At 22.9% G+C, this 17,077-nt stretch overlaps 1 protein-coding gene across 1 annotated transcript in view; it reads left to right on the plus strand.

Annotated features, from left to right (window-relative positions):
• Positions 1 to 146: 146 nt before the first annotated feature.
• The window catches only part of LOC117180188 (protein YIF1B), an 18,530-nt gene continuing 1,599 nt past the window's right edge, over positions 147 to 17,077 (plus strand). Inside the window, exons 1-3 of the mRNA XM_033372558.1 lie at positions 147 to 340; positions 3,174 to 3,262; positions 9,407 to 9,802. Of these exons, the coding sequence (XP_033228449.1) occupies positions 310 to 340; positions 3,174 to 3,262; positions 9,407 to 9,802 (516 nt within the window). The 5' untranslated portion in view covers positions 147 to 309. The remainder of the gene's footprint in view (positions 341 to 3,173; positions 3,263 to 9,406; positions 9,803 to 17,077) is intronic.

The raw sequence follows: 17,077 nt of genomic DNA on the forward strand, positions 1-17,077 counted from the left end.
TAATAATTTCCCAAGATATTTTCAAACAAAAGAAAAACGTACAAAAATTAAAATTCAAATTATCAAAATTTTAATGACGACTTTCCCTGAAAATATTTAACCTTTTGTAAATTTTCGCGGGTATCTTTTCAGTTCGCAATGTCTGCTGGGATTGACGGGATGTGCCGAGACATGGCGACGTGTAATCCAAACTGTTTTTAATATTTTCTAATGAAAAAATAAGTCGAATGTTTGTAAACTTTGTAAATACTCTTGTGAGTGCTTAATAATTCGAAAACTTGTGCCAGGAATAGTTATAATTACAGCAAAATGAATTACAATCAGTCGGGAGCACGAAGAGGTACGTGACGTGTTTCGAATATTTTACAGCTGGACAGTAATTCCTTTATAATATATCTTAATTTTCTATTCAATTCAAGTTCCCTTATTCGTTATTATTCTTCAACATATTTTCCGAGTGACGTTTTACTCGATTTAAAACTGTAGAAAAAAAGAGAATGAAAATATTGAGTTTATAGGTTATGTTTGTTCCTACTAACGAAATGTGAATGTTTCATAATAGACAATTTTATCGAATTTTTTCAATTCAGTTTGGTCTTTTAACTGGAAATTTCAGCTCAGTATTTTATCTCAATGTTTTATAATGCGTTTGATAGTATTTTCATGAAAATTAAGCGGAAGTTGAGGTTTTGTCTAGACTCCAAACAAGGAAGTGATCATCTTTTGAAGTTTTTTTTTATTGCTTTGTCGCTTGATCCAACTTTGAAACATTTATATTTTAGAGATTTTTAATAATATTTGATTCCAATATTTATTTTAGTACAATTATTAGGTACTGGCAACAAAAGAGCGCTACGCGCGCTTATTACACGTATCTTATTTTGATTGCCTAATTATCAAGTTAAAAATGTAGGACATTAAAGTTCTTACATCGGCTTTCGCACAATTTTAATCGGCCTTCTGTCATTTCTAATTTTTATTTCAATATCATTGTAATAATAATTAATCAATTAAAATATGGTCAACATTTTTGTAATTTTTTCCATTTTCGCCTGATTCATTTTGAAGATGTTTACAATTTAAAATTCGACAACTTGTTTAATTTTGAATGTTTATAGTTTAAAATCATAAAATTTTGAACATCTTTTTGAAATAAGTGTACGTTGTAGATTTGTAATTCGAGATCCTTGATTTTTTATTGTTTATAGTTTTGAATTTATTTTCACAATAAAATTGTAAAATGCCTAGAAGATATTGATGTACGTGTAAGTTTTCAAAATTAAAAATTCTTCAATTTTTACGATTGGCAATTTAAAATTAATCAGTTTAGAATATTTTCATTTGAGAAATTTTTACTTTAAAAAGCTTATAAATATGAATTCTCTAATTTGGATGATTTTGGAACTCAAAATTAATGTTTTTAATTCTAAATCTTCCAAATTGAAGAAATTTCGAATGAAAAGCATCAAATTCACAGAATTTTTCAATTTTAAAACTTAAAATTTTCAGCATTTTTTATAGTAATTGGAGAAATTAGAGGCTCTTCATTTTTTCACCATTAGAAATTTTAGAATATTAACTTTTGAAAACTGTTTAATTTTAAAGATTTATAAATAACAAATTTCTAACTTTGATGATTTTTGAAATAAAAAGTCAAGTTTTTGATTCTAAATCTTGCAAATTGAGTTATAATTGAAAAATCTGGAATTTTAGATATGTCTAAATAAAAAATTTAAATTTTTTATGATTTTAGAAATAGCACGTCAAGTTTTGCAATTGTAAATTGGCAAAATAAAAAACTCTTTAATTTAAACAATTTAGAATTTGAAGTTAAATCATTTTCGAAAGTTAAATTTGAAAACTGTTAATTTTAATGATTTATAAATAAAAATTCTTTTCAGATGATTTTTGAAATTAAAAATCAAGTTTGCAATTCTCAAGCTTACAAATTGAGGAAATTTTAAATGTCAATCATCAAAATCACAGAATTTTTAAGTGCATAATTTTTAACTTGCATAATTTTGAATTTTGAATTGTCAAAATTATAAATTGTTCAATTTTAACGCTTTTAAATTAAAAGTTCTACAATTTTAATGAGATACAATTGAAAACTTTTCAATTTTAAAGACAATTGTAAACGCTTTCATTTAAATTTTGTGTGAATAATTTTTAAATTTAAATTATTTTTAAGATCAAAAGTCAAGTTTTTAATTATAAATTTTCCAAATTGAAGAAATGCGAACGTAAATAATAATAATTAAAGAATTTATGTAAAACTTAAAGCTTACATAATTTTAATTGTAATTTTCGAAATTATAAACTCTTTAGTATAATTGAAAATTCTTGAATTTTAGCGGTTGGCAGTTTAAATTTCTTATCTATTTTAAAAAATTATGAATATGAATTCTTAAATTGTGATTAAGATGAAGAGAAATTTCATTAGTAAATTGAAAAAATTAAAATCTTCAATTTTCAATATTTACCATTAGAAGTTCTACATATATTGAAATGATGCAAATGAAAATTCTTGAATTTTTAAAATATAGAATATTGTAAATTATTCAATTTTTAAGATTTATATTTTTAATTTATGTAATTTTGAACGTTTTTTGAAATAATTCAATTGTGAAGATTTACAATTGAAAATTCTTCAATTTTAAATATTTGGAATTTAAGACTTCAATATTTAATGAGTATAATAAAAAATTATGCAACTTTTAATATTTTCTTTTTGTATTAGTTCAAGTTTTAAGATTTAAGAATTTAAATTAATTTAATTTTATAGATATGCAATTTTAAATTTATTAATTGTGAACAGTAAAAATGACAACATTGGTTTTTTTGTTTTTTGAAATTCTGATGATTTTCTAATTTATGTAACATATGTTTCCATATATATAGTAAAAAAGGAAATTAAAGTTACGTGTAACTCTACTTGTAATTAGTGTCTTTTTTAAGGAACTTTTTTAACACTGCATCTAATTTTGAATGATCCTATTTTTTTGTTAATATGATTACATTTTGGTTGTCTAATCGTCTTTCTTACTAATTGGCAATAATTATATTTTTGCTTTTAAATATGTAATCTAATTAAAAACTAATGATATGTTTAGGAGTTAAAAGGAAATTAAATGCTTCCAATATCATGTAAAAAGATGCCTTTTCTTTTTCAGGCAAACCGAAAAGGGTTTTAGATCCTTCCACCGGGTTTGCACCACCAGCATCTTCAATGCCACAAAACCCCTACATGTATAATCAACAGGTATTAAATCAAAAATATAAAAAATTTCAATGTTTTTAAATGTCCCGTCTTTCCCCCTTTTTTAAAATAAGTTCTCTTTTTTCCCCTGATTTAAAGAAAATTCTCGTTTTTTTCTTCAATGCGATTTAAAGTAATAGAACCCAATAAGAAAATACAACTATTATTGGTTGAAAATGATTTTTTTATTGTTAAATATACAGGGTAGCCAAAATTGAGGGAAAACCTGAAAATCACAAAATTTGGTGCGTCAAGAAAAGTCAGGGATTTTGAAGAAAAAAATGGTAAATGTCGGGTAACTTCTGTAAGAAGCACTTTAAATAACTGTTAAGATTAATAAATTAACAAATGTTTTAATTCATTTATAAAAGATTCAGTATTAAAAATACTACAAGTTTCTGGTCTTTAAATATGGTTCGAAAAAATTAAAAATTGGTCAGGGAAAAGTCAGAGAATGTTGAAAAATAAGTTTTACGGTGATCTGGAATTTCTATATTCAGTTGAAAAATTAACTATTTTGTTGAAAAGTTATCTTATTTAGTTAAAAATTCCTCTCGGTTAAAAATTAACTCGTTTGTTGAAAATTATACTGTTTTTTAAAAAAGTCGTCTTTTTGACTTAAAAGTTAAATTATTTTGTTAAAAATTTCACTATTTAGTTGAATTTCGTCAATTTCAGTTGAAATTTCAATTATTTTATCATAAATGTAACTGCTTGAAAAATAATTTTGGTTTTGAAAATTCAACTATTTCATTCAAAAATACATTTTTTGTTGAAAACTTCATCTTTCATGATGGGAACGTTAGTTTTTTTTATCGAAAATGAAACTTTATAACATTTGTCATTTTGGATATAAAATTTGTACTTTTGGATTCAAAATTCATCTTTCATGGTAGAAAGGTCGTGTTTTTTGCTGTAAATTTTTTCTTTTTTGGTTGAAAGTGAACTTTTAAGTTGAAAATTCAACTTTCTTCAAAAAATTTATTTTTTGCATAAAAATTCAACTGTTTTTTGTTAAAGTTTAATCTTTCCTAGTTGTAAGTTGAACTTTTTGGTTACAAAGGCAATTATTTGGTGAAAAATTTAACTATTTTGTTCGAAATTCCTCTCTTTTGCTTGAAAATTCCACTATTTGGATGTAAATGCAATCATTTGGTTGCCATTTATTTTTTAAGTTCGACTATTTGTTTGAAAATTAATCTTACTGGGTTGAGTATGGTTTCTTGGCTTGGCTAAAAATGATTTTTTTCTGTAATTCAAATTTTTGGTTGAAAATTATATTTTTTTTCGTTGAAAATTTAACTTTTCAGATTAATTATTTAACTGTCTTCATAAAAAACACGTCCTTTTGAATAGAGAACACATCCTTTTTTGGTAAAAAAGTTCTTCGTTCAAAGTCTTTTCTTGTTCAAAATTCAACAATTTGAATAAAAATTTGTCTGTCTAAATTGAAAATTCAATTATTTCATTACAAACCCACATATTTGATTTAAAATCGATTTTTTTGTTAAAAATTATCTTTTTGTTTGCAAGTTAATCTTCTTGCTAAAAAATTCTTCTTCTCGGTTAAAAATTCAAGTATTACAGTTAAATATTTATCAATTTAGTTGAAAATTCATCTTTGAGGCTTAAAATTTTTAAAACCTGGAATTATCAGAGAATTTTTATATATCTGAAAAAATCTGGAAGCATTTAACCATTTTGTTGAAAAATTAGTTTTTTTGTTTTATTTAAAATTAATTTTTGCAACTGAAAATTTAACTACTACATTTTTCGTTCAAAATTCATTTTTTTTAAATTAAAATCTTATTACTTGGTTAAAAGTTAAACCCTTTTGTTGAAAATTAATTTTTTGTGTTCAAGATTAATTTTAATTGAAAATCCATCTTTTTAGTTGAAAATTGAGCTGCTTTGTTGAGTATTTGTTTTTTACTTGACTCGAAATTAATTTTTTTGCTAAGTATTTAATTATTATTACAGTCATAACTTTAATTATTAGTTAAATTTTTCATCGTTTTGGTTAAAAATTAATCTCTCTAGTTTAAAATTACTTTTTTTACCCGAAAATTGAACTGTTTAATTTTTTTGTCTTGCAAAATTATTTTTTTTTTAATTGAAAAATTATTTTTTTTGTAGAAATTAATTTTCATGGTTAAAAATTCATCTTTTTGAGTTTGGAATTAATTTTTTTTTTTCAACTGAAAATTAAACTATGCCATTTTTGTTTGCAAAATTGGTATTATTTAGTTCAAATGTCAACTAGCGGCATGAAAATTGGTCTTTTTTAGCACAAAATTGAACTATTAATTTGAAAATTAATGTATTTTGCTGAAAAATTGTTGTTTTTTTTTTTGTAAAAAATTAATCTTTTTGTTTAAAAATTCATCGCTTTGGTTGAAAATTCAAGTATTACAGGGACAGATTCCTCAGTTTTGTTAAAAATTCATCAGTTTGGTTAAAAATGAATTTTTTAACTGTAAATATATCTACTCTATTTTTGTTTGCAAATTGATATTTTTAAAACCAAATTCAAACTATTTGGCTCAAAATTCGTCTTTTTTAGTTGAAAATGCATGTATTTTGTTGAAAAATTAATCTTTTTTGGTGAAAAATTAATTTTCTTGTTTGCAGATCAATCTTCTCGTCTAAAAATTTTATCCTTTTGGTCGAAATTTCTATTATTTAAATTAAATATTCATAATTTTAGTTGTAAATTGATCTTTTAGGTTGAAAATGAGACAAATTAATTGAAAATTTAACTCTTTTGTTAAAAATTTATCTTTTTGGTTTAAGATTGATTTATTTCAGTTAAAGATTCATCATTTTCATTGAAAATACATTACTTTAGTAAAAATATTTTTTTTATTTTGTGAAAAATTAATTATTTTAACTGAAACTTTAACTATTCCTTTTTTTTGTTGAACGCTAATATTTTTTAGTTCAAAATTAACCTTTTTTTTAAATTGATATTTTTTATTTAAAATTTAACTATTTAGTACTTCAGAGACAAATCCAAGAAATGAATAGTTATGTTTTTAGTATTATTGATTTAATTAATCGATGGTGCATTGGTGAATTGAATCCTTAGAAACTAAAAAAATTAATAAATTGTATTATAAATTGTGGCTATTTTTTTAGTTTCTAATGATTAAAAATTTATCTTTTTGGTTGAAAATTCAAGTATTTCAGTTACATATTCATCATTTTATTTTAAAAAAATATTTTGATGGTAGAAAATTTCAGTTTCCAGTTAAAGATTCATCATTTTAGTTAAAAATTAATCTTTTTGGCTTAAAATTTCAGTATTTCAGTTGAAGATTCAACATTTTAGTTAAAAATTCACCAGTTTGGTTCAAAACGAATTTTTTTTTAACTGTAAATGGATCTACTCTATTTTTGTTTGCAAATTGATATTTTTCAATTCAAAATCCAACTATTTGGATGAAAATTTGTTTGTTTTTTTTTTAGTTAAAAATTCGTGTATTTTATTGAAACATTAATCTGTTTTGGTGGAAAGTTAATTTTCCTGTTTGCAAATTAATCTTCTCGTTTAAAAATTAATCCTTTTGGTTAAAATTTTAATTATTTCAATTAAATATTCATAATTTTTGTTGTAAATTCATCTTTTAGGTTGAAAATGAGACAAATTGGTTGAAATTTAAACTCTTTTGTTAAAAATTTATCTATTGATCTATTGATCTATTTCAGTTAAAGATTCATCATTTTCATTGAAAATACATTACTTAAAAAAAAAAAATTTTTGTGTGGAAAATTAATTATTTTAAATGAAAATATAACTATTCCTTTTTTTTAACAGTGATATTTTTTAGTTCAAAATTCAACTATTTGCTTGAAACTCTATGGAAATAACAGTGAATTTCTTTTTTTTTTACCGGGAATTTTACAAATTTGTAGAAGAAAAATCTGTCCACGTTCTATTTTAACAGTTTTTAAATAATTAGTGGAATTTTTATGTTTTTCAATTATGCTATTACTTAGCTGACAATGCGTAATTCAAAATTTTTACTTTTAAAATTTACCATTTAAAATTTTTATTTCTGAGCTTACATTTTTAATTTAAAGAATTTTTTAATGCTTTCTTAGACTTGAACAAATAAAAAAAAGCCTTTGATGTTGAAAATTTTTGGATAAAAAAAATTTTTTTTAATAATTAAATAAATTTTTTAAATTTATCTGTACTTTAAGTAATAAAAAGAGAAAAAAACGATTTGGCAATACGATTTTAAACCAGTTCAAAATTTAAGAATTTTCATATTTTAGCGTTTAAACTTAAACGGTTTAAAAATAACTTCATAATAATATATTCGTAATTAAAGAATTTTATTAAATTTAAAATATTGTTTCAGTCTAAAATATTCATTTTTTAACCCATTCAATTTGAAATTTTTAATTAAAAAAAGATTAATTATTAAATTTTTAGCAATATTTGAATTTTTATTTAAGACAAGTAAATTGAAACCAAATATTGAAAAGTAAAGAATCTTTAACTGAATTGTTTGGTATAGAAAACCTGGAATCGTTAAAATTTCGAAGAGCCTTTAAACTTTGAACGTTACAATTTTAATTGTTGAATTTGAAAAATGCTTAATTTGTAAGTGAAATTTTTAATTTTTGATGTATAATTTACAAATGAACATTTTGTAGAAAAAATTTGAATAATTTTAAGATATATTTAGGAGTTTTAAAAAGATAAAAAATTATCATGCAAATTTTAGAAAATGTTTTTATTATTTTGAAGCCTTTCACAATTCTTGAAAAGAATCTAATTTTTTGTTTAAAATCTGCGAAAATCTACGTTTTGTTTTATATCAGGCTCTCATTTCAAGTTTTACCATTAAGTTTGAATCTTTTCAAAACTTCTGCATATCTCTTAAAATTACTCAAATTTCGCCCACAAATAATAAATGTTCAATTGTTATTTATACATCCAGATTGTAAAGAAATTTTCTAAAATTTGCAGGATTTTCTGAAAATTGTAGAAAAAATTCAATTCATTTTGACAGACATTTAGAAGTTCTGAAAAAAATTTCAAAAGAATTTTTAATTTAAAACCAATTTAAAACAACTTCTAGATTTCTCAAGATTTTGAAATAAAATTTTGAAGCTTTCCAAGGATGTTTAAACTATTTAAAAAGAAAATAATTGAATTTCTAATTTAATAAGTGTTCAGTTAAAATTTTTCCAATTTTTCAATATTTGATGTTAATAGCTTAAAATTCCTTAAAATTATATAATTTTGAAAATTTTAAAGTTGATTGATTTTTTTAATTTACAACATTGAAAATGATAACGTGGATTTCTATTTTTTAAATTGAAAAATGTTAGTACCTTAAATTTTATACGCGTAAATTATTGAGCATTTGAATACAACATTTTTTAATTAAAACCTTTTAAATTTTAATTTTAAAAGTTCAAAATTTAACAGTTAAGTGCTTTCATTTAAACCAGGGATTCGAACCAAATTAAGGGGCATTTTCAGATCTTTTCCAAATATTTCTTAAATTTCAATATAATTTTCTTGAAAATAATAGTAAGTATGAAAAGTCGCTAAAAAATAATACAGCTATGGAGGCACATTGTCAAATTTGTGTTAAGTTAAAGTTTTATGTAGAAGAAAACAAAAAGGAACGTAACGAAACTTTCGTTACGTTGCTTATTGTTCTTTTTTATATAAAATTTTGACATTGTGCCTTTTTAGGCTCATTATATTTTATAATTTCCTAGACTAAGCTTATTTTTCAGCCAATTTCTTCTAAATTTATCGAAATGATTGGCAAATATCTAAAAATGCCCCTTACTTTGGTTGAAATCCCTGATTTAAACCTCCGTTTTTATTACTTCAAGTGGAAAATTTTGTAGCTCTAGTGTTCCATTTCGAATTAATTCTTTTAAAAACTGCGGAATATTTGAATGACGCCGTACCAAGAAAAATTATATCTGGAAAAAAATTTGTGATACCTGAAATTTTCAGGGAATTTTTTTCCAATGATTTTTAGTAGGCAACCTGTTACTTTTAGTTGACCAGAAAAATTGAAAAAACTTTAACGGGAATTTGAAGAAAAGTGCCGCGTTGCCCTGAATCTGCAAAATAAATAACTAAAGCTTCGTAAATTGAATTCTTCTTAGTTGCCTCCAAACAATGGAATGCCATCGGAGTTTGGATTCAACATCCCAGAGCAAGTTTCACCATCGTATGGATTCACAACACCTCCTACTATGCAACCTCCCATGCAACCCTCGATGCAGCCATCGATGCAAACTCCAATTTCGTCACCTATGCAGCCTTACTCTCAGCATGAACCACGCACAGAAGGATTTTCCACTCCACAATTTGCCACCCAACTTCTTGCCGAACCAATGGTGGCGAACATGGCAGCGCATTACGGAAACGCGTTGGTCGGCTCAGGAAAACAACAGTTGGAAAAATATGTTCCTGTCAGTGCTTTAAAGTATTATTTTGCAGTTGACACGGACTACGTTCTCATGAAGTTGATGCTTCTCTTTTTTCCATTTACCCACAAAGTAAGTTTACAATTACCGTACAATTGTCTACTAATTTTCTACAAAAATGGTCTCAATGGCTGATTAAGGGCCCTCCAAAATTTTGAATTTTCAAGCCAAAAACATTGGCTTTTAACAAAATAGCTGTGTTTTCTAAAAAGAAAAAAAAAAGATGAATTCTCAACAAATTACATATTTTTTATACAAAATAGTCAAATTTTCTAACAAATTGTTGAATTTTTAAGTCAAAGAGACGAATTATAAAATTTAAAAATTCATTCTTTTGAGTAGAAAATTGAATTTTGTTGTTAAAAATTCTTCCTTTTTTTAGTTAAGCATGAATTTTTTTAATTGAAAAATTAACTATTCCCTGTTTGGTTCCAAATTGATTTTTTTTTAGTTGAAACTTTAACATTTGGGTTGAAAATTGATATTTTTAGTTGAAAGTTCACTTTTTGGTTGCAAATTCAACTAATCGGTTGAAAATACTAGTTTTTAAATGGTTAATCTTTTTAGTTAAAAATTTAACTATATTGTTGAAAAATCTTTATTTTGTTTGTTAAAAATTGATTTTTCTGACTGACAATTGAACTCTTCCACTTTGGGTGGAAATTTTATAATTAATAATTTATCTGTTTCATGAAAATTCAAGCTTTTAGTTGAAACTAGATTGAACATTTAAATATTTTTTTGGTCGAAAATTTGTATTTCTTTTTTAAGAATTTATTATTTTTCGGTTGAAGATTCATAATTGTAGTTGAAAATTCAACTACTTGGTGGAAAAAACTACATTGTTAAAAAATTATTTTCCTCGGTTAAAAGTTTAACTGTTTCGTTCAAAAATCTTTTTTTTTTTATTACAATTTATTTTTTTAACGGACTTTCATTTTCGGTTGCAAGTACATATAATTTATATTTTGTATACATTATTTAGTACACTTTCTTGTCCTTTTTCGACTGAGAAATTTTTCTTGATTAAAAGTTCCATTCTTTTGTTTAAAATTCGTCTTTTTAGTTTTAAAATTCAACAACTATTCCATTCTTGGTCGAAAATTTGAATATTTGTTTGAAAATTGATCAATTTGGTTTAATAAAGCTGTTTTTGGTTTAAAAATTAACGACGTGGTTGCCAGCAGAACTGCTTTCTTAAAAATACATTTTTTGAGTAGAAAATTGAACTATTTAGTTAAAAAATCTTTTTTTTTTGTCAAGCATTAATTTTTTTAATTGAAAAATTAACTATTCCCTTTTTGGTTCTAAATTAATTTTTTTAAAGTTGAAAATACTACTTTCTTAAGAGTTCATTTCTTTAGTTGAAAATTGAACTATTATGTTCTAAAATACTTTTGTTTGTTACAATTATTTTTTTAACTAACAATTAAACTTTTCTATTTTTTGTGGAAATTTTTTTTTAATTGAAAAATCAACTATACTTGGTTGTAAATTAAAGTCTTTTGTTGAAAGTAGATTTTTTAGGTTGACGATTTTAAATTTGAATTGAAAATCCACCATTTTAGTTGAAAAAATAAATATTTCATTGAAAATGGCCGTTTTGGTCACAAATTTATTTTCCTAAATTGAAAATTGAACTATATTCTAGTTGAAAGTTCTCTTTTTTGATAAACAAATTATTTTTCTCAATTGAAATTGGAACTATTCTAGTTGAAAATTAATCTTTTTCGGTATCTATTTTATTTCTGAAATTTCATTTTTGGTTAAAATTCATTCTTTTTTCTAGAAAATTCAACCGTTTTTTATTTATAATTAAAATATTTTTTTATTGGAGTGTCAAATATATATTTTGCGTTGAAGATTTATCTTTTTTTTTTAATTCAACTATTTGGGCGAATTTTCTACTTGTTAAGAACTCATTCCTTTTTTTTTTTTTTTTGAAGATTCATGATTGTGATTGAAAATTCGTCTTTTTAGTTTTAAAATACATCAACTATTTCATTTGTATTTCAAAATTTATCTTGTTTCAGATGAAAAACTATTTTTATTCATGGAAAAGTAATTTTTAAATTGAAAATTAAACTCTTTAATTCTTTGTGAAAAATGTATATTTTAAAATTGAAAATTCAACTATCTTGTTAAGCTTTGAATTATTTTGTTGAAAATTCACTTTTATGATAAAAAATTAATTTTGTTTCAATTGAAAATTTAACTATTTTGATTAAAATTATTGCTAAAAAATTTAACTAATTGGTCGAAGTTTGAACTTCTTTTTTAAGAAATTATTATTTTTGGTTGAAAATAATTATTGTAGTTAAAAATTTATTTTGTTGGTTGATAATTTAAATTTTGTGTTGAAAATACTTTTCTTTTTTTTTTTGTCAACATTTTTGTTCGGTAATTAAGGGAATGTCTTTTTGGGTTAAAAATTCAATTCTTTCCGTATAACATTAAACTTCGTTTAAAATTCATATTTTGTTGCTGAAATATTTTTTGAATGAAAAATATTTTTTGAAAAATTTGCCGTTTTGATTTAAAAATTCACCTGTTTTAGTAGAATTTTCATTTTCTTTGGCTAAAAGTGCAATCATTTAAAACAAAATAGTACTGAAGTAGATGAATTTTTAAATCAAAAACATACATTTTCCAAGAAAAATAGTTGGATTTTCTGTTAAGAAAGATTTCGGTTGACTTTTCACCATCAAAATATCAATTTTGCACAAGAAATAAGTTTCTACGAAAACAAAATTTAATTCATGAAGAAGAATTTTTAACTAAAACGGATTACCTTTGAGCAAAATTGTTTAATTTTCTACCAACTAGTTACCTTTTTATAAAAAATCTTTGAAAACAGATGAATTTTTATTAAAAAAAAAAAACTCATTTGCAATCAAAAATAAATTTCTAGAAAAAGAATTAAATTTCCAATCCAAAACGACGAATTTTTTCAACTAAAAAGGATGCATTTTTTATAAAATAGTTGAATTCTCGACCAAATAGTTGCATTTATATCCAAGAAAGATAAAATTTGTGCTGCAACTAAGACAAGAGTGTTTTTTAAAAAGTTGCACATTCATCCAGAAAAGATTTCAGTTCATTTTTCAACATCAAACCATAAATTTTAAAAAGAAAGTAAATTTTCTACGAAATAATTAAATTCTTAAGAAAAAAATAGACTTTTTAAACAAAAAGTATAACTTTTTAACAAAATAGTTTAGTTTGCAACCAAACAGTTGAATTTTTATCGAAGAAAGAGGAAATTACTCTTAAAAAAGATAAATTTTTAATTTAAACAAAATTTGTTTTAAGATAGTGGAATTTTCATTCAGAAAGTATTTTATTTCTCTTTTCAATACCAAAAGAAAAATACGAAATAGTTACATTTTCAAACCAAACAGCAGAACTTTAAATAAAAAAGTATGGCTTTTCAACAAAATTGATGGATTTTCAACCAAATAGTTGTATTTTTTTCCAAGAAAGATGAAATTTCTGCTAAAGCAAGTGAATTTTAAAATCAAAAAGACAATCTTTCCAAAAAGATGTAAAATTTTCAAACGAGCAGTTGAATTTTTATTTAACAAATATGAAATTTATTCTGAACAGATAAATTTGAAAAAAGAGTTAAATTAACACCCAAAGAAAATTCCAGTTCACTTTCCAACACTAAAATAAGAATTATAAACAATAAGTTAATTTTCTGTAAAATAGTCGAATTTTTTCCAAGAAGTATGAATTTTTAACATGATTGTTATATTTTCAACGAAACAGAGGCATTTTTTCCAAGTAAAATAAAAATTCTATTAAATCATGTGAATTTTCAAATTAAAAAGATAAATTTTTGAATAAAGAGTGTCTAATTGATATAAGCTGAATATTTTTTTTATAACATTTAATTGAATAAAGATTCAATTGCAATACTTAAATCAGGCCGCGAACAAATACTAAAATGTGTATTTGCATTCAATTTTTTAAATCATATGGAAATACGTTTGATTTTTTTCTGAAATTAGTTTCAAAAGTTACCAATAAAACAAATTCGCACAAATGAATGTGATATTAAAAGAAAATTTAGAGTACAAATGATTTCTATGTTTAAATGAAAATGATTGTTTAATGCTTTTTATGTTATCATTTATGAAAAAATCAATTAATTGTTAGATGACTAATTTTTTCACAACATCAAACTAAATAAAGATTAAATTATAACTTTTTTTTTTTAAATTAAGTATTTTATGTTGTATATAATTTTTTCTTAACATTTTTCTACTATATAAAAACTCCAGAGTTTTTAAGAAGAAAAAATGTTGTTCTTTTTTTTACAAAACGTTTCAAATTATTTCATAAAATTAAAAAAAAATGGTTTAAAAGTTTTTAGAGCAACATCGTGCAATAATATATAATTTTAGAACAAATTTTAGCAACTTTAAGAGATATGTAGAAGTTTTGAAACGATTAAAAAACCATTTAAATTTATCAGATATCTTAGGACTTTTTTTAAAAATTCAGGATAATGACATAAATTCTTTAGTTTCCCAAAACAATTTCTTTCGATTTTTTAATTTGAAAAAAGAGCTTTAGGAGAAAATTGAAAAAGATTTTGAAACATCAAATATTTCCTTAAATTTGGAAAAGAGCAGAAGATTTTAAAGAAAAATTTTTCACTTTGGTAGCATTAAAAAATAAAAAATAAAATAAACCATAAAATTCTATAAATATAGCTAGATTAAAGGAGAATAAAGAAGATTTTTAAAAATGCAGATTTATGTGAAAGTTTTTAAATAAAAAGAAAGCCAGACGTTAAAAACGCAAAAGTCTGGACACTAATGTTTTGAGGCATCGTTTTACATTTGAAATAACTTTTCAAAATTTCAAGAAAAAGTCCAGACGGATAAAAATATTTTTAAGAATTTAAGAGGCATTGTATATATATTTATTTTAAAAGGTCTCGAACTTTTCCTGTTATTTTGTAAAATCCCTAAAATATTATTTTTTTAATCTAGATTTTTTGTTGACGATTCTGAAGTATTCAAAAATCTTTTATAATTTTCTTCAAATTTGTAAGAAATTTTTGAAGATTTTGAGCTTAATTTTTACATTTTATATGATTTTTCAAAATTTCGAGAAAAATTGGATTCATTTAAAAATATTTTTAGGAATTCAAGAGACTTTGCATAGATTTAAAATATTTTAAACCTTGGAAGCATTTCCGAAAACTTATGGAATATTTATCATTTTTCCTGAAATTATAAAAGCCCTAAATATCTTTTCAAAAGGCTAAAATTTTTCTAATAATTTGTAGAATGCTGTAAAATAAAATATATATTTTTTAAATCTTCTACATTCTTTTTTTGACGTATCTGAAATATTTAAAAATCTTTCCTAATTGTCTCATGAAAATTATAAAATTTATATAATTCACAAAAAAAACTGCTGATTCTTCTTTCCTTGTAAATAATTTGAAAATGTGTGTAACTAAAAAAATATCAAAAAAGGCGATTCAAGTTTTAAAAATTCCAATTGTAAACTTATCAATATGATTATTTCAGATTAAAATTTTGAAAATAAAAAAATTCAAAACTTTAAAAATTAAAATATTTGTGAATTAGAATTATGAAAATTGTATCATTAAAAATTCAAAGCTAATATTATTGCGTCCAAAATTAAATTATTCGAAAATTTTAACTTTTAAATAAAAATAACTTTCTGTTCAAAGTGATTCAAGTTTTAAAATTGTTAACTGTAAATTAAATTGAATATTTTAAAGTCAAAGCTGCTGAAATTATAGAATTTTAAATTGTTATTACGATCACAAAACTTTTAATTGATGCGATAATTTTGTCTGAAATAAATAAAAAAATGTAATTCTCCCTCATTTTTACCGTTCAAAATGTTAAAAAAATGTATTATAAATAAAACTTTTAAATTTATATGTTTACAAAAACTTTTAATACAAAGACTGAAAAATCGCTTTTCTGGGTAGAAAGTTTAACTGTTTTGTAGAAACTTCGTACTTTTGACTAAAAAAATCAATAATTGGATAGAAAATGTACCTATTTGGTTGAAAATTTATCATTCCTTTTAATTTGTTTGTTAGGAAATCAATTTTTTATTTAAAAATCAAGTATTTTCCGGAAACTTCATCTTTGTTGGTTAAATCCAACTGTTTTTTTTTATTTTGAATGACATTATTTTAATTTTGAAATATCAACTATCAAACTTTGCGTAGAATATTTATCTTTGCAAGTTGAAAATTCAACGGGGAAATAATGTGATGAACTAAATTTGTCTATTTTCTCAAAAATTCAACTGTTACATAGAAATTTCGTCGTTTTGGCTTAAAACGTCAACATTTGGATAAAAAATTCTACTACATATTTCATACAAAATTAAAATGATTTGCAAAAATTTGTTTTCTTTTTTATTTAAATTTAATTGTCCCCAATGCACATTTAACTTCTTTATTTTGTGGTAAAATTTGATATTTTTTAAATTTCAAAATGAACATATTTATTTAGAAAAAATGTAATGAAAAATAGAAATGTATCTTAGTTGAAAATTCAACTATTTGGATAAAAGTTTATACATTTTGTTGAAAATTAATTTGTTTAGTTGAAAATTGGACTTTTTTAGTTGAAAATAGTCTATTTCGTGTAATTTTTTTTCGTAAGAGTAGAAAAATATTGTCACAAATTTTTAATCATTCAAATTAATAGTATTTCAAATTTCTTAGTTTTAAAGATTTTATGTTATACATAACCTCTGTGAAGTATCTTTTCCGAGGAGTTTTAATCGTAATTTATTTATTTTTTTTTATCTGCTAGATTTGATAGTGTTATAAATTATCTAGATCCATTTAACAATGTTCATAAACTCTTAATATTCAAAAATTGGTTATTATGGATTTAAAAATGAATTGTTGTTAATGTCAGGACTATTATTTTAAATTACTTTATTTTATTGGGATATAATTTTTTATGTAATTAGGATAATTATAAAATTAAGATACATTTTTGATAAACTTAAATCTTAATTTAAAAATAAAATTTTTAATTATTCATAAACAAATTGATTTTCAGTTAATTTGCATTGTGAGTATAAAACATTTAAATTCCATTCATTACTTCATTTAATATTATTATAGTAACGTAAACTTAACATTGATTATTTTATTTCGTAATTCTCAATTTTACCGTGAAAATCGAGGGTCTCGATTTTGGAATTTGGAGACCCCTGCTATAATCCGTTACATACGAGGGTAGTTCAATAAGTCCTTAGAATGACCAACAGATGGCGCGCGAATCGCTCCAAATCATCTGTTTTCAGTCAGCACCACTCCCGACTAGA

This window comes from Belonocnema kinseyi, chromosome 9 (assembly GCF_010883055.1).
Source record: "Belonocnema kinseyi isolate 2016_QV_RU_SX_M_011 chromosome 9, B_treatae_v1, whole genome shotgun sequence".
Classification (NCBI taxonomy): domain Eukaryota; kingdom Metazoa; phylum Arthropoda; class Insecta; order Hymenoptera; family Cynipidae; genus Belonocnema; species Belonocnema kinseyi.